This window comes from Lissotriton helveticus, chromosome 3_1 (genome assembly GCF_964261635.1).
Source record: "Lissotriton helveticus chromosome 3_1, aLisHel1.1, whole genome shotgun sequence".
Taxonomy (NCBI): domain Eukaryota; kingdom Metazoa; phylum Chordata; class Amphibia; order Caudata; family Salamandridae; genus Lissotriton; species Lissotriton helveticus.
This window is the reverse complement of record NC_136061.1, coordinates 1,046,212,158-1,046,237,288: the sequence shown is the minus strand read 5'-3', so window position 1 is coordinate 1,046,237,288 and position 25,131 is coordinate 1,046,212,158. Positions and strand designations below refer to the sequence as shown.

Here is a 25,131-nt window from a genome sequence, read left to right as displayed (position 1 = left end):
TTCGAAGGAGGAAGAGAGGCTCCACCGTCTGGACCCAAAACGTGCGCTCTCCTTTTATCTAGACTGCACACACCAGTTCCGGGTGGACGACCAGCTCTTTGTTGGCTACGTAGACGCGAAGAAGGGACGGGCGGGGCACAAACGGACCATCTCTCGGTGGGTCGTGTTGTGCATCAAGGTCTGTTACTCCTTGGCGAAAAAGGAGCCTCCTGTTGGGCTGAGGGCCCATGCCACTCAGCCCATGGCGGCTACTACTGCCCTGGGTCGGGGAGTCCCCTTGCAGGTCATCTGTCAGGCAGCTACGTGGGCCTCGCTGCACACGTTTGCTAGACACTTATGCCTGGACAGCCAAGTCTGGAGAGATGGCTTTTTCGGCCGTTCCGTTCTCCAGGACTTTCTGGTGTGATCTTGGTTCACAGACCCAGCACCGGGGTTGGTATTGCTGGGGTATCTATTCTAAGGTAAGGAACCTAACACTAACCTGTTTCTTTCAGATGCACAAGTTACTAACCTTCGGTAACAATATATCTGTAAGAAACAGTAGTTATTGTTTGAATCCTTACCGCCCCACCCATCCTCATTCTGTGAACCGATATCTAGGGTTAAGGTCATCCCTTTCAGGGCCCTAGTTTCATGGCACCAGTCTCTGGCATGGCTCTGCGTTCTTGGCGCGGAAAGCTATGTACAAGAACTGACGTCAGCGTGCGAGGGCGGTGTCTAAGTACTCCGACAACATCATTCCGGTGATCCTGATGCCGACGACAGACGCGGAGCCGCAGACGACGCCTACTGACGCGCAGGGGTACTGCTACGCAAAACTTTCCGGATCCAGTCTGACGCCTGGTGATATTCTAAAGTAAGGAATCTAACACGGACTACTGTTTCTTACAGATATATCGTTACTGAAGGTAAGTAACGTGTGCGTTGGGAGCATTTTCGGAACTCCCACTAAGCGGGAGCAAACCGCAAGTTAGCTCCCACCGTGTGTGAGCTTAAAAAATGCTCTCGCCCACTGGGATCTGACTTTTGATATGTTTCCCTGCTGGAAACATATGTCAGTAGGGAATCGGAACAAAATATTGGTCCTGTCCGCATGTAGCAGCATTGGTAGCTGCTCCCTACGGGCTGGAAAGTGCCGGCTCCTGCTGTATACCGGGAGCCAACTGGGGCCTTGGGGCTCCCCTCGCGGCCCCCACAAATATATGGTGGGTGCCCTGGGTGGGCACCAGGGCACCCACCTTTAAAGTGTTAGAGACCTGGGGGATGAGATCCCTGCGGCTAAAATCGGCCTACAAAGGGGGTTCGGGCTTTCACCTTCTCCCACAAACAAGTATGCTGGATCCTGGTTGATGGAGATCCAGGGGCCAAAATCAGCCAGGTGGAGGGGGGCATTGTGCCCCCTTTCCCCTGATGATAGTTCCAGGTCCCCTGACATGGGGTCTACGGGGCTGAAATGAGAACCACATGCCCACCCCCTTTCCCTAAAATGATGGCTGGTCCCTGGGTAGGGGCAGTAGAGGCCGAAATTTGTCCGGGTAGGGGAGCCACGTGCCCCCCTCCGATAATCACACCGTGCTCTGGTGGATGGGGCGCCTGGGGAGGAAGGGCATGCATCGGGTTGTCGGGCCTGGGCCTAACAAAGCGCGGAGAGGGGGGGGCACACAGCACCCCCTCCCCTTTAAAAAAAACTAAAAAAACACCCTGTGGATGGCGTCCTTTAGGCCAATCCCTGCAGCCAACCTTAGTGGCTGGATTTACGTATCATGATTAATCATTGCTTTATGCTTAAAAAAAAAACCTAGAAATTTTACTGAAAAAACAAAGGTTAAAGTAACGTTATAGTTAGGTGAATTATTCAGTGACAACATTGACGTTTTGAACTAAAGAAACCACAGAATTTCGCCAGTTATAGTTAACAGCGCTAACTATAACTTGCCCCTGCCATGCATTGTTTATGATCTCACATAGGACATCACCGATGACCTCATCCAGTGTGTACGTTTGTTTTATAGTTTACCTGGTGGTGTGTAACTAGCATATTACTTTTCCACCTAATTTTGTACTTTGCTAAGGACATTTTAAGCTGTAGCATCTTACTCGAGGGACATTTTGTAACAACTTGAGTTATTACAGCTTCTTGACAGATTTTCTAAGCAGCTACTTCTGCTCTGAGAGGGACATCTGGTAAAGTTCTAAAGGGCTGCAGTCTTTTAAAACCTTCACAGTGGGGGGAGGAACCACGTGCGGAACCAAAATGGCCACGTGAGCTCTAAGCTCCCGAGACCCCGGACGCCTCAGGCATTATCCTGTCCTTAATTCTGTGCCTTGTGCCGCAAATCCTGCGTCGGAGGTGAGGCGACTACCGGCACAGCAACTCCCGACTGAATCCGATGTCGGGTTGTTAAGATATACCGCCCGTAAGTTTAGGACCTACTACCCCTTGAGCCGGGACCTGGAGTGGACCCGGCCGCGAGTTAAACAACATCGGGGGCCGGAGACCGGAAGCTGCCGGTCCGGCCCCGCTCACGTCACAGATTTTGCCCGGCCCTGATGCTGATCCCAGCCGGCATGCTTACGAAGTGACACCAACAATATAGACGCCCAAAAAGACGGGGGCGCAGGCGCCGCCGCTCGGGCGGAGAGCTGAAGGATCCGACTGATGCCGATTTCCCGGGAGCCGAGTGAGCACAGCGTGGCTCCCCTAATGCTGTGAGACAGCGCATTGAAGTTAGCGGCTGGTAGCACAATATTTTGCCGAGTGACGCCGGGATCATGTTGCTCTCTGTGGTGGGAGTACCTGTCCAGTGATGGGGAGTCTGGTGCCTGACTCGGAGTGGCTGCCATGCGGAGTACGGGACTAGGTGTCTGAACACACAGCAGTGAGCAAGACAACAGTCAAAGTAACTTTGTGTGGACACTGGAGCTGGCTGGAACTGTAGACGGGCTACATGTGATGCAAGTGTAGCGCTCTGGTGCTGAAAAAGAGTGGCAACAACTGGGACTGCCTGGACTTTGGTCGATGAGGGTGGTTCCTAGGGGGTGCTGGCCCGCGTCTCTCGAATTTGGTGGTCTGATACGGAGTGGGCCACAGACTCATGGTGATGGGCTGAGTGACTGAGGTGCTTGCAGACGCCAGGACGCCAGTGAATCCTACAGCGGCGGAGGATAGCTAGGACACACTATCGAAATCAGTGACGCGAAACGGTTGAGTGACACCCGCAGTGATGGCGACAAAGCTGGATTCCGATAGGGCCATGACCAGGACATCGAAGGGGATGAAACAGGTGCAATCTAACAAGCTTGATAGATACACGATGCCCAAAGGGTCCCCGGTGGAACATAAGAAGCTCAAGGCCTGAGTGGAGACGTGCTTGATGCCCTCACTGAGCCGACACTGAAGGACGTCATGGCAGCAATAAATGGGGTCCAGTTATCCCTAGGAGGAAAGATGGAGTCTATGGATAGCAAATTGGACGCGGTCACGGTCGAGGTCAACCTGATTCGGGTGAATCTCACTAAGGCTAGCGAGAAAGTAAAGTCACTCGACATTAAGACCGCTCGTTTCATGGACGATGTGGCGGAACTGCAGCAGGAGGTGCGTGCCCTCAGGGCCTCTCGTGACTCCACAGACCGGAAACTCGATGAATACGAAGGGAGAGCCCGGCGCAACAATGTACGCATCCTTGGAGTTCCAGAGAGGTCAGAGGGTCCTGCGCCGGATTTGTTCATAGAGGGTATCGTCCTTAATCATCTCAAGCCGAAGGGTCTCAGCAATTTCTTTACTATCGAAAGGGCCCACAGAGTGCTTGGTGGGGAGTCCTTGACCTGGAGCACCTCCACGCCCGATGATCGCCAGAGTGCTTAATTGTTGGGATCACGACGCCATCCTACAGGCGGTGCGGTCCGGGGCCCCCCTGCGGTACGAAAATGCGACTTTCTTTCTTCCCAGACTTCACTCAGACAGTGCAGAAACTGAGACAAAAGTTTCCTCCCAGTGAAAAAGAAGCTTCGGGACAAGGGACTGCGATACGGTATGATGTATCCGGCGGCTGCGAGTGGAAGTTGAGGGAAAGGCTTGGTTCTTTGACAATCCGGAAGTCGCATCGGACTGGATCGATAGCAGACCTGCGGCTGGGGCAGAGAGCCGTGAACACAAGCAGGAGGAGAGAACGGACCAGTAGAGCTGGGGGCCTGGGTTTGGGTACACTTGTGGAGCGCATTGGATTTTTATTATGTGCCGGCTGCTGTAACTTCCTGATCGTAGTTGATCTAAATATTGTCGTAAATGTAGGGCGGAAGATGATACCACGGGGCGGGGCATTGGCTACCTCCTCTCTACCACCTTTAGTTACTAGTTGGGGGATATTGGGCGACAGGCACACTGCGAGTTGGGGATGGGCATTTGCCATATGCAGGGGTGCAGGGAGGGGGGACGGAAGTTGGGGCGGGTGGAGTGGGTTGGTTTTGCGTTGTTATTGATTGGAGTAATGTCCGGATTGTTTGTTTTTTTGTTGATTTTTTCTTTCCACTCCAGGGGAAAGGAGGGGTTGTTTTGTATATGTTTCTTTTTTGCATCAGGTGACAGTTCTGCTACTAATTCTAGTGGTGTGGTGTAGATGTCACGTACTAGTCAGGGGTCGGGGATAAGGGTGCTGAGCGGGAATGTCAATGGTCTGGGTGACAAGATAAAGAGAGTGATGGTGAATTAGCTAATCAGAAGACATACTCCGGATGTTGCATTGTTGCAGGAGACACATCTGGTCAGGAATCGGTGCATGGCCCTCCATAAAGGGGGATATAAACTTGTGGCACCCGCTGGGTTTACATCGCGGTCTAGGGGGGTCGGGATCCTAACAAAGAATTCCTTTCCGTTGACAATTCAGGCTACTTGGTCAGACCAGAGATGCAGATATGTAGGTGTCTCGGGGCAGCTGGGAGGAAAGACAGTCACCTTCCTGTCAATATATGTACCACCAGGCCTTCAGTCAGATACTTTGAAAGACTTGAGTTCCGTTTTTCTGACCCTGCACCTGGGTCACTTGGTGCTGGGGGAAATTTCAATGCAGTACTCGATAAGGGAATAGATAGATACCCGGTAAGAATGCATACACCATCGCAGAGGTGGCTCCCTCATTTCCTTGAAGCACTGGGGTTGGTTGATAGTTGGAGGGTACGTAATCCGACTCAGAGGCACTTTACTCATGTATGCGCCGCACACAACAGCATGTCCAGATTGGACTACATATTGTTGCCGGAGGCTATGGCAGACACAATTAGAGACGCAAGATAACTTGGCAGGGGCATCTCAGATCACTCCCCGATGTGGTTACAGGTTGAGTTCGGGCAACCAGCAGTCGGCAGGGCAGCACCGATTAATGCATGGTATCTGAAAGATCCGGCCACTAAAAAAAAAATACTCCGGGTCTCGGAAAGCTATTTTCAGGAGAATGTGGGCACTGTCGACTCAGCGCAGTCCCTTTGGGAGGCATATAAAGTGGTACTGAGGGGTGAGGTCCTCTCTTTGGTTGCGGGCAAGAAGAAGAAACGTCAGGCGGAGGTGACTACGGTTGAGGCTGAAGTGGTAGGGTTGGAGGAGCGGGTTGCTGAGTCTGCCGCTCAGGAGACCTTCACCTACTGAGATTACAACAAGATGAATACAAGGGCCTCTCCAGGGAAAGGGCAGTTTTTCATAACCAAGCCATACAAAGTCGAATATACGAACATGGGGACAAGGCCGGTAAGCTGATTGCTTGGTTGGAATGTGGGGAGTGGGCCTCTAGATTGGTGCCGGAGCTAGAGGGGTCGGGATTCGACAGAATCACAGATCCGCAGGCAGTGGCAGATGCATTTTCTGAGTATTTCGGAGAAGTATATGCCACGGTTGGTGGTTTTACAGAGGATGAGAATGGCGAAATGATTAAAGATATCTACATGCCGTGCTTATCTGAGGAAAATAGGAAATATCTTGACTCCTGTTTTACAGAAGATGAAGTAGTGCAGGCGATTAGAGGTATAAAATCTGGGAAGGCAACGGGTCCAAATGGGATACCAGTAGAATTAGATAAATTAAATGCCCATAAAATCGCTCCGCATATTCGGGTCATGTTCCTTGAAAGTAAGGAGTCTGGTCAACTCCCATATGACCAGCGGGTAGCAAATATTTTGGTCATTCACAAGACCGGCAAGTCTAGGACGTCTCCTTCCTCGTATAGGCCCATCTCGCTTCTTAATGCTGAGCCCAAGATTTTGGCGAAATTGCTCACCACCAGATTGGTCAAGGTCATTACAACCCTGGTACACCCCGATCAATCCGGCTTCATGCCGCGTCGCAACACGGCACTGAACCTGCGGACACTACACGGGATACTGGGTGGTTTCCAAAAGATAATGGAGCCGGCTGTAATGGTGTCCTTGGATGCCACTATGGCATTTGATAGGGTTGAATGGACTTATTTATTTGCGGATTTGGCTAAGTTGGACTTTGGCCCCGAATTTATTGGGTGGGTTCGACTGCTGTATGCCACTCCCTTGGCTAGAGTGGTCATAAATAATTGTAAATCAGCTGACTTTTCCCTCGGGAGAGGTACGAGACAGGGATGCCCGCTGTCCCCACTTCTCTTCGCTCCGGCGCTGGAGCCTCTGGCGGCATGGGTCAGGTGGGACCGGTCGATACGCGGCTTGCGGTGGACGCCGGAGTGGGAGGATAAGATTTCGCTCTATGCGGATGATATCCTGTTATACCTCACTAACCCCAGGGCGTCCTTGAGTAATTTTTGGGATGTCCTGGCCATATTTAGCAGATACTCCGGATTCGCTATAAACTGGTCAAAGTCGGTATTGTTTGTTCTATCGGGGGCGCCGCCTGTGGTCCCACGGTCATGGCCTATAAAGATTGAACTGGTGGGATTTAAATATCTAGGCATGTATATAACTTTGGACCCGAAGATGAGATATACTAATAGTCTAGGGCCCCTCCTTGAATCGGTTTAGAAAGGACGTGGAAGGCTGGAAAGCTCTCCCGCTATAATTGTTGGGGAGGGCGGTGTTATTCAAGATGATGGCCTTGCCTAGGTTCCTGTACGTACTTCAGAACACAATGGATCCGGTGCCGATATCCTATATTAAGGAGATTGAGACACTTCAGAGGCAGCTCCTCTGGGATGGCAGACCTCGTATAGCTTTTGTCAAATTAACCCTCCCGTGGTACGATGGGGGCATCAGTCTCCCAGATTTGAGGAAGTATTACTGGGCCTCACACCTTGTGGCGGTGAACCACATGGTTTATGGACCCCTCAGGGACCCAGGTTATGCCATGGATCATGGGCAGGCACCGGGTGGAGATATCATCAGAGCCTTGTATGCCAGACCCGGTAGGTTCACGCTGGCGGGCCCGACAGCACACGCTGTACATGTTTGGCACGCTGCTACCAGAAGTTTGGGATGGGAGGGAAGATTGACGTTGGCCACCCCCCTGTTCAGCTCGGAGACGCTTGGGAGCTTGTGGAAGTCTAAAGGGTTTGATAAATGGGACCTCATTGGAATTAGCCAGATCAGGCATGTGTGTTGGGGGGGGGGGGGGGGGGGGGGGGTTAGTGTGCAGACATTTGAATCTCTACAACAGCAATACAGTTTGAATGACAATGAACACTTTCGGTACCGTCAGATTAGACAGGCCCTTCTTGCCAACATCCCTGGAGAGACGGTGCTTCCGGAGGCTTCTCCTCTCGAGGATTGAGTGCTAGATGGTCACATCGCGGAAAAGACTATCTCCTTAATATATAAAAAGCTGATAAATAATATGGATGACCTGTTGGAACGTGTTAGAGCATCGTGGGGGCAGACGGATTGGAATTAGACGATGAGGACTGGGTAGAGGCAGTCTCCTCTCCTAAAGTGGTTGCAGTTCAGATGAGGCTCAGATTGGTGCAACTTAAGATCTTACATAGGTCATATATCACAGAGCCTAGACTAGTACACATGGGGCGTACGGTGAGTTGAGAATGTAGAAGAGATTGTGCAGAACTTGGCACTTTTATGCATATCCTTTGGCACTGTGAGGGGGTACAGAACTTCTGGGCAAAGATACACGATGAGATGAAAGAAGTACTGGGGGAGGAGATACAACCGGAGGCCCAAAGATGTATACTAAATATATGGGAACCCACGAACTTGAACGGGTATCTGAAACAGTGGGTAACGTTGGCATGTATGGTAGCGAAGCGGAATATAGCTCAGTTGTGGGGAACCAGCCAGCCACCCCGGATTACTAAATGGGTTGAGGATTTGGATTGGTGTATGTTCAGAGAGAGAGCAGTGTACGTGGCCAGGGGTTGTCCGGAGAAGTGGGGAAAGATATGGGGGACTTGGAATAGTCATTGTGGTGAAATGTGCACACCCCGATGCGGCAAATAGAAGCAGAAGCACAGGAATACCCGTAACCCCAAATGTTTTGCATATTGTAATATATGATTCTGTACGAATGACAAATCAAACCTCATAATGATGTCAATTCTTGTTCACCTGATGCTATTGTTTGTATTGTTTCTTTTGTTTTTTTTTCAATAAAAAGAATAATAAAAAAATAAATATAAAACCTTCACAGTATTTTTCTGACTTGAAATGGACATCTAGTAATTACTAGAGGTAACTGTACCTATGAAAAAGGCCAGGCCGATTGTATTTGCCAATGCTTGTTTGTTACATTGCTTTCAGGCTTGCAATATGTGGAAATTGATGAGGCACAAACAATTCGCCTCTCCCTATTTAAAGAATGTCAGGCTATGTTACTTGTTGCTGCAGAATGTTTGCTGCACCTAGTATTTGTGCAAAGCACATTAGATGGATGTGTGCTGTGCGCACAGTTTACGTTTCCATGTTGTACATTTACATTTGAGAAAAATACTCCTTAAAACATTTTGCATGTAACTTTAAAGAGTAGCGAATAGAACATTTACACCTTAAAATGCAATCTGGTGTGTTTTAATAGATTGCTTAGTAGACATCACAGGCTTTGACAAGTTGTTTCTGAAAAACAAGTGTGGTAGTTATAACTGAATATTCTCATTTCTTGTTCATTATCTGTATTACTCTGTTGCATATGTAGACTATTATGGTATGCCAGGGTGCCAGTTTAGCAAAACTTTGGAGTATTGATCAGAATAAACAGTGCAATCCTATTTTAACAAGTTTTACACATTGTAAAAGTAGCCTTAATTGTTTGTATATGTTTTTCAGGCTGTCAAATTTCAAGAAATAGATCTAGATTCCATTCTACCTGATCAGGAAATGCTGATGAAGCTTATGGTGCACCCACTGCAAATTCAGGTATGCTGAACTTACGTATGTAATATATATATAGTCAAAAACCAAACCTGTCCCTGCATTGTTGAGGTTGGAACTTCTTGCATTTAAATGCCTGTGAACAAAAAGCTTCACTAGGGGTTAACTCTAGTATGCTGTGCGCCGGCTTAAATGTATTGTGCTGATAGTATGCTGATTGAGTGTGCATCCAGAGCATCTTTGGCCTCAAAGATAACAGAGTGTAACTCTGATATAGCTTTGCTGGAAAATAATGTTTCACTTTAGCCTTGTACTCAGTAAGGTGGCTTGTTTATCTTCCTCTCAGTCCTAGACAAATGAGCAATAAAAGTGAAAACATAATGAGAAAAATGCCTTTCAACTCATTATGAGGATAGCAACCTTGAAGTATTTTATACCAACGGATATTAACAATGCATTTCTACTGTCGTTCAGGAAACTTTTTCGTCCAGTCTGGGTACCTCCTTCCTTGTTGGTATTCCACTGTAAACTCCCAAACAGGCGTACGGAAAACACATTACTCATGTGATCACAGTATTTATTCATACTGAGTGATGATCCTTTTTTGGGGGCAGAATGCTTGTAAATGGGTTGTAGATGCCCTTTCTTTGTGACTTGGTGTTCTCAGCTATTTGTAAGTTGCATACAGTGCCCATACTTAATTTTGTATTCTGGGAAATACAGTTCATGATACTAAAATAGGAATTACAATTTACACTTATCAGTGAAACAGTGTCGCTTACCTTCATAGCCAGTTAATCATCCAGCATAATGTACCATGTTCCTGTGCCCACCCACATAAGGATGGACCATCTGGCATTTTACTGACACTATTTAAGAATTGCGGGACCCTGCATTGGCCATCTTATCTGTAGACCCTGCAGAGGGACAAAGGTAAACGTGCCATAGTTAAAACTGGTAACTTGCAAATGCTTTATAGTGATTGGCTATATTTGTGTTACAAGTAAAATTGTTAAATCTGTTCGTTCAGAAACCCACAATTCATGCTGGGTGCACTCCATCGTCCTTGGAGCTGCCAGTATGCCAGGTCATCTTCTCTGTTGTCAACTATAGCCAGTGCTATAGCATTTCCTTGAAACATTGGAAGTGATCCACCCTTTCAGATAGAACAAGTCAGAGCTCATCAGGTCTGTGTCCTTCTTTCACTTCCTGCCCACTGTCTCCGCAAGAAATAATTCACAATTCGAGTACAATTTAGTTGTTTTGAAGTAATCAGCACACGGTATTTAATACATATCAATGTAACATTTCCAAACATGCACCATAGAAAAGAGAAAGCACTCTCCTGCTTTGGAAAACCATATATTCAATATTGTAATGGGACGCACAAGAAATTATAATGAATAAATACCAATTAGGAGGTTGCCAGAACAGAGAAAGACAAGGCGGTGTAAAGAATAAGTGCTCATGAGTGTAGCAGATGGAAAAGACAAGGAAAAGGGTTCCAAAATGAAGATAATTTGAACGTCAATGATGGCAACAATTTTACAATTTACACTGGGTATTAGTAGAGCATACTCCAGTGTACTGTCCACAGTACATCCTTATGCCATCATCTTTTAACATTACTAATGTTGCAGAGAGTTATCATCTGTTTGTTGGACGGGGGAGGGGTGAAAACATGGTACATGCCCCAAAATAGGAGGTTTTTGTCGACGTTTCGACCCAACTTAAATGTGTAGGTGCAAAGTAGAATCTTAAACATGCCATTCGATGGGGACGCACTGTTTGGCAAACAGATTGACAACACCTTACAAGAAATTAAGAAGGACACAGAGACAGCTAAGGCTTTAGTAACACTCCAGTATATAAAGACACCTTTTTGAGGGGCCTGTGGCAGAGGGTCATACTCCTTTTGAGGGAGCTACCAGAAATACCAGCCGCAGACTTACCAATATAGATATGGCTATCAACCACAACAATCTTATAGAGCCCCCCTCTGCTGCCCCTTACTCCAGACAGCAAAACAGAAGAAAGCAACCCCCTCAGGCAGGGGAGACAATGCTAGAAAGCAGTGACACCTCCACAACACCTGCAACAGTGTGCCACATATCAACCTCAATTCCATAAATATTTTTTTACATTTCAACCAATGGAGAAAAATCACTTCTGACAAATGGGTCCTAGACATAGTAAAGTAGGGTCATGCCCTGTAATTCATAAAGATCCCAACGCCTCATCCACCTCTAAAGAAGCTCCCACCTCATCTCAAACGTCTTAGAAAAGAAGCCATGGTTATGCTCCGGAAGGGAGCTATAGAAGGAGTGTCTCACTCTCAGGTGGGGAAAGGTTTTTATTCCTGATTCTTTCTGATAAAGAAAAAGTCGGGAGAGTGGAGGCCAATTCTAGACCTGAGAAAATTAAACAAATATCTGCAGGAAAAAGTCCTTCCGCAAGGTCACTCCAGGAGATACGACAGCTCCTCTATCAAGCAGATTTCATGACCACACTAGATCTGCAGGATGCATATTTCCACTTCCCTATTCATCCCAAACATTGAAATGTTCTCTGTTACAATGTGGCAAGTGCTCATTTTCAGTTCAGAGTGTCGTATAGTTTATGGGCCTCTTTTGCGTGCATGTTAAGTTAGCATGGCTTATTCGAAGTTTAAACACCATTTTTCCCTTTTGCTGCTTTTGCACAAGACACTGCTTAGCTGTTTCTGCTGACTTAGCTTAGATGAAGGTCTATACATGGGAAAAGGGTTGCTTTTCGACATCTTTAGACATACATCATATCCCCAGTCTGTACAGTGAGTGCTAAGCCGCCAAGGTTATCATAACGCAAGCCTGTTTATTGGCATGTCCGTGTAACACATTCTAGACACAACAATTTGGCAGCTGCAAGCCGAGTAGGATTCTGGCACCTTTATCATAGCACACTTGGCAGAATTGCACACACTTGGAAGATTCCCGGCATGCAGAGAGACTAACCGATCCCGATGTAATTTACACTTACTGAGCGGACAGGTAAATAGGGTCCCCCTAAGATAACTCCAGAGACCTTCTATAGTTTTATAATATATAGTTCCTAGATAGGGAGGGTGTTTTAAATAGGCGTTTTTATCACCTGTTTGCACTATCATTGTAACATGATTCCTCCTTTTGTATTTTATGGAATTGTAACCATGCTGTCCGTATTATTATTATCCATATGTATGCTGATGTTGATTAAAATACTGCGCTTGAGATCACGTAGTTAAAATAAACATTTTAACCTTACCGTGTCTCTATTTTACTCCTGTTGTGGACTGGTATGAGCGTATAACCATTCCTGAGATGGTCCTAAGTCGCATGCTCTAGGTTGTCTAATCGTTGGTTTCTTTGATATAGGACGAAGAGCTAATGTGACACTGATTGCTAGTCTGGTAGGGGATTTTGGGTACTAAGGTGAGTTTTGGCACACCCTAATTCACTGAGGTCCTAAGTCTCTGTGCACAGTTCTGTGTTTGCGCAGAATCCCTGTTACGTGGCACCGCCAATGAGTGTGGTCTTATTGTGAGACACTTGAGTAGTGCTTATATCAGTCTACGACCCCCTCACTATTGTTTCCGGTTAACGGTAGTGACGGATACAAAACCTACCTATATTTACATAGGTTGGTTCAAGCTTGTTAATTCTCATAGGTTTCTTCTTTGAATTACGACCCAGTTGTGCGTTCTAGTATTGTCTTGTACTTCTCTATTACTGTTTCGATATGGCTGCGGTTGATATCCCGGCTCACAGTCATGTAGCTGTGCGTAATCATTTGCAGGAATACCTCGTTTCTCTTGAGGGACAAGCGGTGGTTTTTGTAGTCTCTGCAGACGTGGCGAACCCGTTTGAGTTGTATTACTCATGGGTCACATTTCCTGCAGTGGATGCTGTTTCTGGTGTTTATCACTCGTATACCCCCGCTGATGCTCCTGCAGTGTACGCTCCATATCGGACTGTAGAAATTCCGATTTCTGTTTGGGAGCATGCCGTTTGGTTTAATGGCACCCTCCCACATGTTGTTACAGCGCTTAGACAAGGACCATTGTCCATTCCAGGCGCTACTTGGCCTGTGTTGGCTGCTTACATCCCGCATCCTTAGGCGGGTGCTTTGACAGCCCAACAACTCCGACCCCTGTATGCCTCTTCTGTAGCATTTATTAGGGGTCTGATTCACTACATTACTCGCACCTCCCGGCTGGTGCAGCACATCCAGTTGGCGGTGGCGGACTCAAACTTAGTCCTGTCATGGTGAATGTGGTCATGGGCAAGCATCCCCAAGATAAGGAAGAAATGCCTTTTTGGGTTGTTGAAAAATTTGACCAACTGAAGGCAGTGTTCCCAAATTCTAGTCCTGTTGAGAAACACATGATTCTCACCGTGAGTTTGCAGAAAGACTTAGTGCCTGACGTAACTGAGTGTACAACTTGGGGGGTGATTTTTGCAGCAGTCTACACTCTGTGCTTTGGCACCCCGTCGATGACTGTTTTGCCCACTGTGATCAAACGTGTTCAGGATGAGCACGGACCAGAGGCAGCAGTGGATTTGGGAATGCGCCTCATGGGAGCAGTGATATGGTACGTAATCTCGTCCTTGCTAATGTCAAGGGGGATGCTGTAAGTTTCCAAGTCTCTAATGCTCTGCGCGAGGTGCCTGACGCCGACAAACCACGTCAGTTGCCGTACATTTTTACAGAAACTTATAAGACCGTGGGCCGTAATAGTTTAGGTGCTAAGCTTTTTGTGAAAAAAGAAAAGCAGCAGCAAGCTCAGCAAGGGTCATCTGATAAGGATGACCGCCGAAAGTTCAGAAACAAAATTGGAGTAAGAACAAAAAACAAGGGAAGCAACAGCAGCAGAAACAGAGTTCCCGTCCCGCTTCACCTACACCTGCCCCTGTTGAGCGTAAATATGATTTGCGCGACCGCAGCACTATTAAGTCGCCTGATAGGTTTCAGGTTCCTGAACAACTATCTCCTCGCTCTTTGCAGGAAACATCGGTTACAACCACCGGTGGAGGAGGCGGCGGCAGAGGTCAAGGTGCCCATCAGAGCCGTGAGCAGCCTCGTAAGGCTGATGGAAAAGGCAAGCAGGACGAGTCACCGCGTCAGAGACCACAGTTTCAGAAGAAGAAAGTTGCTGCTGTAACAGCGAGATATGCCACAGATAGTGAGAGCGCAGCTTCGCAATCTGACATGGGCTCTGACCCTGCTGGAGAGCGCGGCGGAGATGACCATCATTGGAGAGGTACTGCGTCCACTACTGAAGGTGACCGTGACTGACACCTTCGTTCTTGTTGAGACAGCAGACACCACAGTGGCTCCCCCTGACAGGCTTTATGAAATAGTCCTTCTGATTGAAGGTGACCTAGAATGTTCTGTAAAAGGGGTCTATTGGGAAAATCTAACGACTACTTATGACATTTTATTGGCGGAGGTCGACTGGTCCCCACTGTTTGTCTTAGCTGCTCCACAAGGGGAGGAGGTGATCCTCCCCGCTTTTGTGCACACTGTGCTGAAGGAGCAGACACTGCATTTTGCAGAATATTGGGCTAAGGCACTTGCGCCGGCGTTGTACCGTACTCATTGTGGATGGGACAAATTAACCCCTCAACATGAGATCCCTTTGCGGTCCATGCCACATCCACAATACCCCATACGCCGTGAGGCGAAAGCCTCTGTGGCCGAGATCCTTGAACAATTGGAATATCAAGGTGTAATTGAAACGTCTGTGTCTCCGATGAATAGCCCACTTTTTACTGTGACCAAGCCCGATGGCTCGTACTGTTTGGTATTGGATTACCTCCACTTGTCACATTGTCGTATGTGCGCGGTGCAGAATACTCACAGCTCTGCTCTAGTGGATAGTCTTGTGCGTAAAAGGTTCAAAACCACACTTGACATTTCCAATGGCTTCTTTGCCCATAACTTGTACCCCTTTAGTAGTGAGTGGACGAGTTTTACTTGTGGCGGCAAAGAACGCCAGTTTCTTCATTTGCCCATGGGCTACAAGAACAGTCCAGGTGTTTTTGCTGCCCATGTTGTCTCTCTGCTTGAGAGGCTCGACGCAGATGCATGTTCGTATGTGGATGACATTTATCTCACAGACGACGAGTTATGGCCGCATCTGTGCTGTGTTGACCGCATAATTTTCAGTTTTGCGGACTTTGGCTATAAATTCAACATTGCAAAATCACACATTGCAGAATACACAGTGTTGTTCCTGGGCTACAAGTCAACAATGAAAGTAGAGGCTTGGCTCCACACTTCTTTGAGAAATGCGCTCTTTTGCGCGCTCCCACAACGCTAAAAAAGCTACAATCCTTACTGGGCTTTTTGAATTTTGGCCTTACATACATTCCGGAATATGCCCAGTGTACTAAGCCGCTTTATGCGTTGATACAACCTACTTTCTCCAAATCGTGCTGGCTGCCAGAACATTCAGCCTTCATGCAATCTTTGCAGGCTGACCTACTTGAATCTAAATTCTTGTTGACTCGTGATAACCACACGAACCTGGTGATAAGAATTGTGCCAGGGGCGGTAGGTTTCATGTACCTCACTTTTAATGAGGGAGACACAGTTCCTATTGCTTACAAGTCACACCTGTACACTTAGGCCGAGTTGCGGTTTTCCACTGTTGAAAAAGTTTTGACAGCAGTGCAAATGGCGATTCCTAAGGAACGTGCACTGTCGCAGGGAAAACGCATTGTGGTTGTTACTCCGTATCCTGCCTTGGAGGCAGTGACGAGGACCAGTGTACCAAATTCCAAGGCTTTGCACCCTCGGTGGATACAATGGGCTACATCCTTGACATCCCCGGATGTAATGTTCGTTTTCGATTCCTCTTTGCAGACTCAGGAGTTTTTGCAGTATGAGTTTGTTCATCCTGCTCCACTGACTATGCGACCACTGGTGGATTTTCGTTGTAACATTTACACGGATGGAAGTGCTCAAGCGGCTACTGGTTCTAGACACACCTATTCCGCGGCCCGTGCAATTGTGGTTGGTACAATGTTGGATGGTGAATTCAAGTCCGATGTCGGGCATACACAGACATTAGGGGACTGTACCGCCCAGTTAGCAGAACTATGTGCTCTGATGCTTGCATTGGAGTACGCGGACCCCAGTGTGACTACTCTTATTGTCAGTGAATCTTACTACTGTGTACAGTCTTTCAATGACAATCTACCCTTTTGGACTCAAAATGATTATTGTGACTCCAAAGGTCGCACAATAAAACATAAAATGATCTGGGTTCGAGTGGCGGAACTTAAAGAATGTCTCCCACTCGTTTTTGTAATTCATACTCTGGCTCATCAGCGCGTGGGAGTTCACGCTGTTGGCAACTGTCTCGCAGACGAGGCTGCGAAGACAGCAGTAGCAACAGTTGCAGTGGCAGCGGTTAAACGTTCCAATAGTAAGATTGATGATGACATCTTGGCAGCTATTGCAGCGACTGAGAAGGGAGGTAGTTATCCTAAGGGTTTCCCTTCAAAGTACACTTATCACTTAAGTCCCGATAAAGTTCCTTATGTGAGAATTAACAACGTTGGTGACAGACTGATTCCCAACGCGGACCGCAGACAGGCTTTGATTACAGCATCCCATGCGGGGATGGCTTCGGCGCATGCCGACGTGTCAGCTACTGTATCTCTACTTCAACAACGATACTGGTAGCGGGGTTTGTATAAACAGACACGTGATTTTGTCCTTCAATGTGACATTTGTCAGCAAATTAAGCCGCCTTCTGCTGCACGCCTGCCCCAAACTCAGTTGTACCTATCTAATAAGCCACTTGTGTGTGTTTATTTAGATCACTGCGGTCCTTTTTCCTCTGATACTGCATATAAGTACATCTTAGTAGCAGTTGACTCTTGCACGCGATTTGTATGGCTGTTGCCTCAAAGGAGCGCTGATGCCAGAACTGTCATACGAGATTTGCGTTTCTTTGTGGGAATTTTTGCATGTGGCACCTTCCATTCGGACCAGGGTCCAGCGTTCGCCTCTAAGGCGTACAGGGATGCCATGACTTCATTGGGGATCCAGGTCAAATTTTCGTCTCCATACAGGCCTGAGGGCAATAGTTTTGTGGAGCAGATGAACCATGACTTAAAGCAATCATTGACAGCGAAGGTGTTAGGTGCTGGCAGAGAATGGCTCACCCATTTGCATAGCGTACAATGTTCACTTAATAATCTCCCTAGAAGGTCTCTGGGTTGGCGGACCCTATACGAAATGCTCTTTGGCATCAAAATGTTTGTTCCGGACCTTGACGGTCTAGACATGGCGGCGGGAGCCGCATCCTTGGACGTAGACGGACATTGTAATGTTTTGCAGAACCTACAAAAGACCAGAGACAGTCTTGCAAAGGAACACTTGCCCTCCACGTCTGAAGCTGCGTTGCAGATTCCGGTAGTCAGCTGGCTACCCCCGATTGGAGAACTGGTCCGAGAGAAGATCGACAACAAAAAAGAATTTGGTCCTTCCTATCGAGCTCCATTTGCCGTGCTTGGTGTGCAGGGTACAAGAACAGTCATTTTACCTCCTCTCCCTGGGCGAAAGGGGAACAGGTACATTTCAATTGACCATGTCAAACCACACAGGGTGGCCGATACTGTATATTATGACGCCTGCGGTTTCGTGTCCAGCAGGATTGCGGTGAGTAGGCGGCTACCTGACCCCACCAACATCCTTTGAGATTCACCATCTGTTGTTTACTCGATATACTGAGCAGTGTGGGGCATTAATTTTAACTCTAGCAGTGTTTTAAATGTTTTAAAATGAATAGCGATTTTAACAACATATGATCTTGCCATTTTGCACATATACACTTTTACCTCTCTGCTCCCGCCTCGGTCCCCGCAGCTGTGTGCTGTTTGAGTGGAGGGCGTGGAGACCGGCACCAGAACGCGCAGGGCGTTTCCGGCAGCACATGGGGCGGAGCTGATCTCGAGCTCCGCTCATTACTTAAGTTAGGTGGCTTCACTGCACGCTGAGGATTGCGGTGAGTGCGGCTGCCTGACCCCACCAACATCCTTTGAGATTCACCCTCTGTTGTTTACTCGATATACTGAGCAGTGTGGGGCATTAATTTTAACTCTAGCAGTGTTTTAAATGTTTTAAAATGAATAGCGATTTTAACAACATATGATCTTGCCATTTTGCACATATACACTTTTACCTCTCTGCTCCCGCCTCGGTCCCCGCAGCTGTGTGCTGTTTGAGTGGAGGGCGTGGAGACCGGCACCAGAACGCACAGGGCGTTTCCGGCAGCACATGGGGCGGAGCTGATCTCGAGCTCCGTTTCCTATATATCCCATGTGTCAGCGCACGCGCAGCGGGCGCGCCTAAGGCAAGCCCGTCTGCGCCCGTCCGCGCCTTTCCCGTGCCCAGCGCCGGTCACTATGCCCAAATTGACCTGACAGAACGACGTAGCTGGTCCAGAGAAAGTCTCTTAGACCTTAGACCTCTATTAGCTGACAACCATACAAGGTATAACCCTGCGCTAGCCCAGCAACGTTATACTTGCCCAAACTGCCAATTTTCCCTGCGCTCGTCGCCACGTCATGCATGCAGGGACACCAGAGAGAGTCGCTTTCTCACTCCTCCGCGGGAATTAAAGGCCTGCCTAGTTAACTGCCGTTCCCTGCCTAAACATGCTAGCGACATCTGGCTTTCCCTCACAGTGAATGCCTGGGATCTGATGTTCCTCACGGAAACTTGGACAAAAGATGCCTCGCACCCTGATATCGCTCTAGCAGTCCCTCCAGACTATCAATTTGTTGGGCTTAATAGACCTGGATCAAAGGCAGGAGGAGGAATAGCTATTATTCTCAGATCCCACTGGAAAATCTCTTCAAGAAAACTAGACAACCTGGGACCCATTGAAGCCATGTATTTCAGTATTTCCGAGGCAGCTCTCCTTATTTGTGCAGGGGTACTTATCTACAACCCACCTAGCACTCCCCCCATCCACACTACGGATTTACTCACGATCCTAGCTGACCTCTCACTAAAACATCCACATTTTACTGTCCTGGGGGATTTTAATGTACATGTTGATGACAGTAACTGTGTAAAGGCGTGTTCCCTAGTAGAAACTATGGAGGGCATCAACTTTCTTCAGAAAGTTGTGGGTCCCACACATACCGCCGGTCACTCGTTGGACCTTATTTTTACGAATCTACCTGGCCTCTCCACCTTGGCCCCTCTCCCTGTGACTTGGTCGGACCACTTCACTATTCCTTTTAATCTTAAACTCCCACCTACTGCGATCCCAGTCTGTAGGATAGAGAGGACGGGAAGAAAGTGGTTCAAAGTAACGTTGGAGGAGCTTGAGCCTGCTTTAGCCAAGCTCAAATGGCAACCCTCTACGAACATTAATGAGGACGTTGCTAATTTGAATCAATACCTCACTACGGCCATTGAAAACATTGCCCCCTCACTATCCTCTCCTCAGCCAGAACCAAGCCTTCAGCTCCCTGGTTCTCCCAGCTGTTGCGGGAAGAAAAAAGTAAATGTAAAAGGCTTGAACGCCTTTGGCGCCGTACCTATGATCCAGCCGCCAAAATAACTTACAGAGGGGCACTAAAAAATTTCCACAAACTCAAACAAATTACCTTGAGGGAATACTTTGCCAGTAAAATTAAATCTGCAGATAATTCAGCCAAGGTACTCTTTCAAGTTGTGAAAGATTTCACCAACCCCGCTGCCCTTTTGCATAAGACAGAGCCCTGTCAAGAACTCTGTGATAAATTATCTAATTTCTTTCATGAGAAAATTACTCTCATTTATGCTTCTTTTAATGTAGTGAATAGCCCGGACACAGAGGGCATACTCCCCATCGATCTCATGCCCAAGGACACTAGGTTTAGGGCGTTCAAACCTATCACCCTAGACATGGCACTGAATAAACTTCAGTTATGTAAATCAGGCTCACCCTTAGACCCTATGCCTGCTCAAGTTTTCTCTACAGTTGCTCCTGCGATTGTACAACCCCTTCTATCGATATGGAACTCCTCTCTCGTATCAGACCAGTTTCCGGAGACTTGGAAGCAGGCAATCCTCATCCCTCTTTTAAAAAAATCTGAGGCAGACCCTGCTGTTCTTAGTAACTACCGCCCGATATCATTGCTACCAAAACCTGCCAAAAGTTTGGAAAAAATAGTCCAAGAACAACTCTCGGACTACTTTGAAAGCAATGATCTGCTACAAGATTCGCAATCCGACTTTAGGACCGGATATAGCACGGAGACAGCACTTCTGGAGGTGGCGGAGACTGTGCGGGAGACTATGGACCGGGGAGAGGTAGCCATGCTTGTGCTCCTCGACTTGTCCGCAGCCTTCGACACGGTCTCCCATGCCATCCTCTTGAAGAGACTCCGAGAGATGGGGATCTGTGGCACCCCTCTAGCCTGGATTACCTCTTTTCTCACAGACCGCACACAACAAGTCTGGTGTCGACCATTCTGGTCTAAAGATAGGAAACCTCTTGGCTGCGGGGTGCCCCAAGGATCTGCCCTCAGCCCCCTCTTTTTTAACATTTACGTTGCACCCCTAGCAAAGGTGATTGAGTCTTTGGGGGTAAGAGTGATATCCTACGCTGACGATACGCAGCTTATCTTTACCCTTAGAGATCACTCGCCCTCGGGTTTTGAAAACTTTAGAACCTGTCTTTCCAATATTGTGGCCTGGATGACCTAAAACACGTTAAAACTTAGTACGGATAAGACTGAGGTGTTATTTTTTAATCAAACGATTCCCTTGCCGCCCGCCACTTGGTGGCCTGTGGAACTCAACCCACCACCTTCTCCGGTAAAGGTGGCTCGCAATCTTGGAGTCCAATTCGATAATGATTTATCTTTTAAAACCCAGATCCAGAAAGTCACCTCGACATGTTTTGGGAAACTCCATATGTTACGAAAAATCTCCCCCTTTCTCCCCACGGAAGCATTGAAGACAGTGACGCATGCCTTAATCACCTCGCACTTGGACTACGCGAACAGCCTATATGTGGGACTTCCCGCCTACCTTCTCCGCAGGCTGCAGATCGTGCAGAACGCCGATGCCAGGCTGATCTGCAAAGTCCCCTATCGACACTAGATCTCCCCCCACTTGAGGAAACTGCACTGGCTCCCGATCACTGCTCGCGTCAAATTTAAGGCCCTGGTCCTAGCTTTTAGGGCTCTCAACGGAAAAGGCCCAAAATACCTGAGACACAGACTAAAACCAGTCCAATCTTCTCTTAATCTTCGGTCTAACCACCTTCGCCTTCTGCTCGACCCCAGATTCTGCCTCGCGAGAAAGGGTGGCAGAGCGTTCGCAGTGGCAGTATCAAAACTTTGGAACTCCCTTCCCATCAGCCTTCGGCTCATTGACATCGAATCTCAATTCAGGGGCAAACTGAAAACTTTCTTATTTTCGGGCTACTAATTTCTTCCCCCTCGATCTGCATTCCTCAGCGCCGGGACACCCCCATTGGGGGTAGCTGTGCGCTTAATAAATGTCAAATAATAATAATAATAATGATGATGCGACACTGTTTTGGCCCCGGATCTTGCCATTGGGCCTGACGTTGCCATAGAAATGAGTCCGCTTACGAATCCTATATTGAATCTACCTGCTGGTGATCCTCTTAATGACACTGAATATACTTATCCAACTGATTTATCTATTCCCGATTTGGAGACCCGTGTGGCTAATCAATCCCGTTTTTCATTTGACACTGGCTCATCCAAATCAAAGACCCCTTCAAAAGTTTCACTTTTTGTTGCCTGGTTTAAAAAACATTTTTTGATCCCACCTTGGATTTACATTTGGCTGGTGCTGATTGCAATTTTTTTGTTCATGTCCATAGGATTTGTGGTATATTTCTTTTTCGTTTTATCAATGGACACTATGTTGAAGAAAGAACGTCAATTCGAATGATTGATGGAACTTTGGCTCCCCACTCCTCTTCGCACATCATGAAGAGGGACCAGGCTTATGTTAATACAACTGCTTGGCCCGTTTTAGATGGGATTGTATGGGATGCTGTTAAGTTCCAGATTCATGGTCCCACAGAAGTTATTAATGTTCCCAATGTACTCCGTGTTTCTATGGGGGATGTGGTTAAACAGAATATTCGCTCTGATGATTGGGATGTTAAAGCAGTCGAAGCTTTATTTACTGATTTGAAATATTATGCTGCCTTAGATGCTGAAGATTTATATTTAGAGCCTGCAAATTATGGCGATTTGTACTGTTATCAGCATTTTGGCAATTATTTTCTGCATAAGACTGGCTCGTTCAGAAGCATGGTTAATTTCACACAGTGGGAACATTGTCCCGCGCCAGTGGAAGGCAGCTCCAAAACGTTTTTGAAAAAGTTTTCCTATGTTACTGATTTTGATCAATCCAACCCTAATGCATTTTATTTTAAATTGGCTGGAGAGTCATTTTCCAAGGTTAGACTTACCCACACCAAATTACTTTATGCGAATTCCTTTATAGACCAGTTGGCTGTTGGGGGCTATAAACTGTGGAGAGATACTAAGGATCTTAAATCTGTTTGGGGTTCTAAAAGTTGGCAAGTGCAAGGCACTGAGGCTTTGCATCGTGCTTGTCTCATCCCGAACCATATTTTGTTTCTGAATGACACTATTTCACAAACGACATGCTTTGGATTGGCTACTTCTAAAAAATTAAATACTCCTTCCTTTCCTGATTTGGGTGCATACCCCGATTGGAATAGTTTTACCAGGACACCCCTAAGTGAAATACAGCAGTGCTTAGTAATTCCTCTTTTAATGTTTCCAGCATTAACCCCGAAGGTTTGTTGCTATGGCAAAAAAGTGCAGATTCCTGCCAGAACCGCTTTTTGGGTCTGACCCCTGGCTATACGGCGGTTAGAGGTGATCCCCGTTTTCAAGCTCACCATTCAGTAACCACCTATTCTGTTGGCAAGTTGTGCCAGAGTTGGCTCAGACATTCATCCTTAGCATCTGTCAAGTCACATTTGTCCAAATTCACTGACTCTGTCGATTTGAATGATTTTGTTAAGGGCCCTGCGCGTGGCAGATCGAAAAGATGGATATATGCTGCTTACAATGAAGCTTGGAAACTATCTCAGATTGAAGCTGCTTCTAGGCTTAGAGCTATAGGTCAAGCTAATTTGGAAAAAGTGCTAGACAATAGCATTAACACCCTTTCTTCCCGAATTTACACTTTAGATAATCTTGTGTCGTCTGTGGTCGCGTTGCAGTGTGGCATCATGGGCAAAATCAATTGCATTCTGTCATGCAGTTTGCCTGGACTTTGCAAAAACTTAAGAACGGTCGCGTTCCACGGGATTACATGAACACGGGCTTGTTATTTCTGCCTTTTAATTTGACTTTGAAACAGCAATTTATGTCAATAAAAGATGCCACGTTTTCCCTTTTGCAAATTTAAAAATTAGAACCATTGCCTTTTTCTGTAGCAGAGGCAAATTCGGCTGTTTGGCTTATTCACTGGTTAATAACCTTACCGTTCTCTCTTTTTAAATTCGAGAATTGCATGAAACACTATGCTATAGGCAGATTTGAGCCCCTGGGTCGAGCATTCCTTCATGAAGTTTGGAACCTCCCGTTCACTTACAGTTTATGGGATGGTAAGGAAGTGTTTTTAAATGGTGAAGATTGTGTCTCTACACCCTATCATTCATTGACCTGCAGAAACTTTCAATTGCACAGCTCTTGTAATGTACTTGCACCGAATTTAGGGTGTGTTTTAAAAGGCACCCCAGTCCCTGCCATTACATCAACATTCACACTGCTTGCTAATGGTAGTTATTTGTTACTCAGTCAGTCAGTTCATCTTTATTCGGGTACAGCAGTACTCATAAAAGCACAGAAAAAGACAATAAATTTTAAAAAATTAACCGTTCAAGTAATCTAAAAAATATACATTGTACATGTCAAAAGTGGCTTAGTGCTAAGTTTGCTTAGTTTGCAGTTTTAGTGCATGTAGATCTGTCTCCCTGGGCACTAGTCTATTGCTGCTTCAAACAGCTCCATTTCTGTCGATCAAAGTAAAAAAGTTCTCTTCACTGAGGTTTCTTGAATTCAATTATAATTTTATTTGCTTATTTCATCCTTGATGTTGTATTCACATCTGATTTATTTCACTCATTCGAATTTTTATGAATCAAATCATCAATGTTCATATTGCACATCACAATTGTGTCCAATGTGCAATATGAACATTGATGATCCTACGTTTAACCGGGTGGTTAAGCCCTTTGAAGTTTAGGGAGACTATGTTGAGGCCGTCTGCCAGAGACTTGGTGTGGGTCATAGGGCTGCTATGTGTCGCTTCCGATGTGGCAAACGTACTATAATGAAGTTTGTGGAGGTCGTGGACCTGGGAGACGGTATAGCCGGCTATAAAGCTTGTGAATTTCAAAGAAGGGCTGTGAGTATACGTGTCGAGCATCCATCGAGAGACATGCCGGGTTTATTGAAAACTGTACTACTGTAGAGAAAAAGACAACATGAAAGGAAAGAAAAGAAAATAGAAAGCATACTGAAATACTCCAAAAAGGAAAATTTTTCACTCCCCTCCTCCCCCCCCCACCCTCCCTACCCACCTCTCTGCCCACCCCCCTCCCCCCACACTACCCACCCCCCTCCCCCAGAAATAGAACCTAGGAGCAGCGACGGCCGTACCGTTCAAGCTCAACGTAGGATGAATCATTAGGTGTTGACATAACACGAGATAACAAACATTCCTAGATAGTGTTTTCTAACAACGCATAACTGTGCAGTGAGTAGTGTGGCGGTGTAACCAATAATGAGACTG

General features: G+C 46.9%; 1 protein-coding gene across 5 annotated transcripts in view; it reads left to right on the top strand.

Moving 5' to 3' along the window:
- UBR3 (ubiquitin protein ligase E3 component n-recognin 3) overlaps positions 1-25,131 on the top strand; it is a 1,992,321-nt gene that overhangs the window by 712,624 nt on the left and 1,254,566 nt on the right. For all 5 annotated transcript variants that reach the window (XM_078681592.1, XM_078681591.1, XM_078681590.1 and 2 more), the window contains one exon: positions 9,235-9,324. In XM_078681592.1, the coding sequence (XP_078537718.1) occupies positions 9,235-9,324 (90 nt within the window). The remainder of the gene's footprint in view (positions 1-9,234; positions 9,325-25,131) is intronic.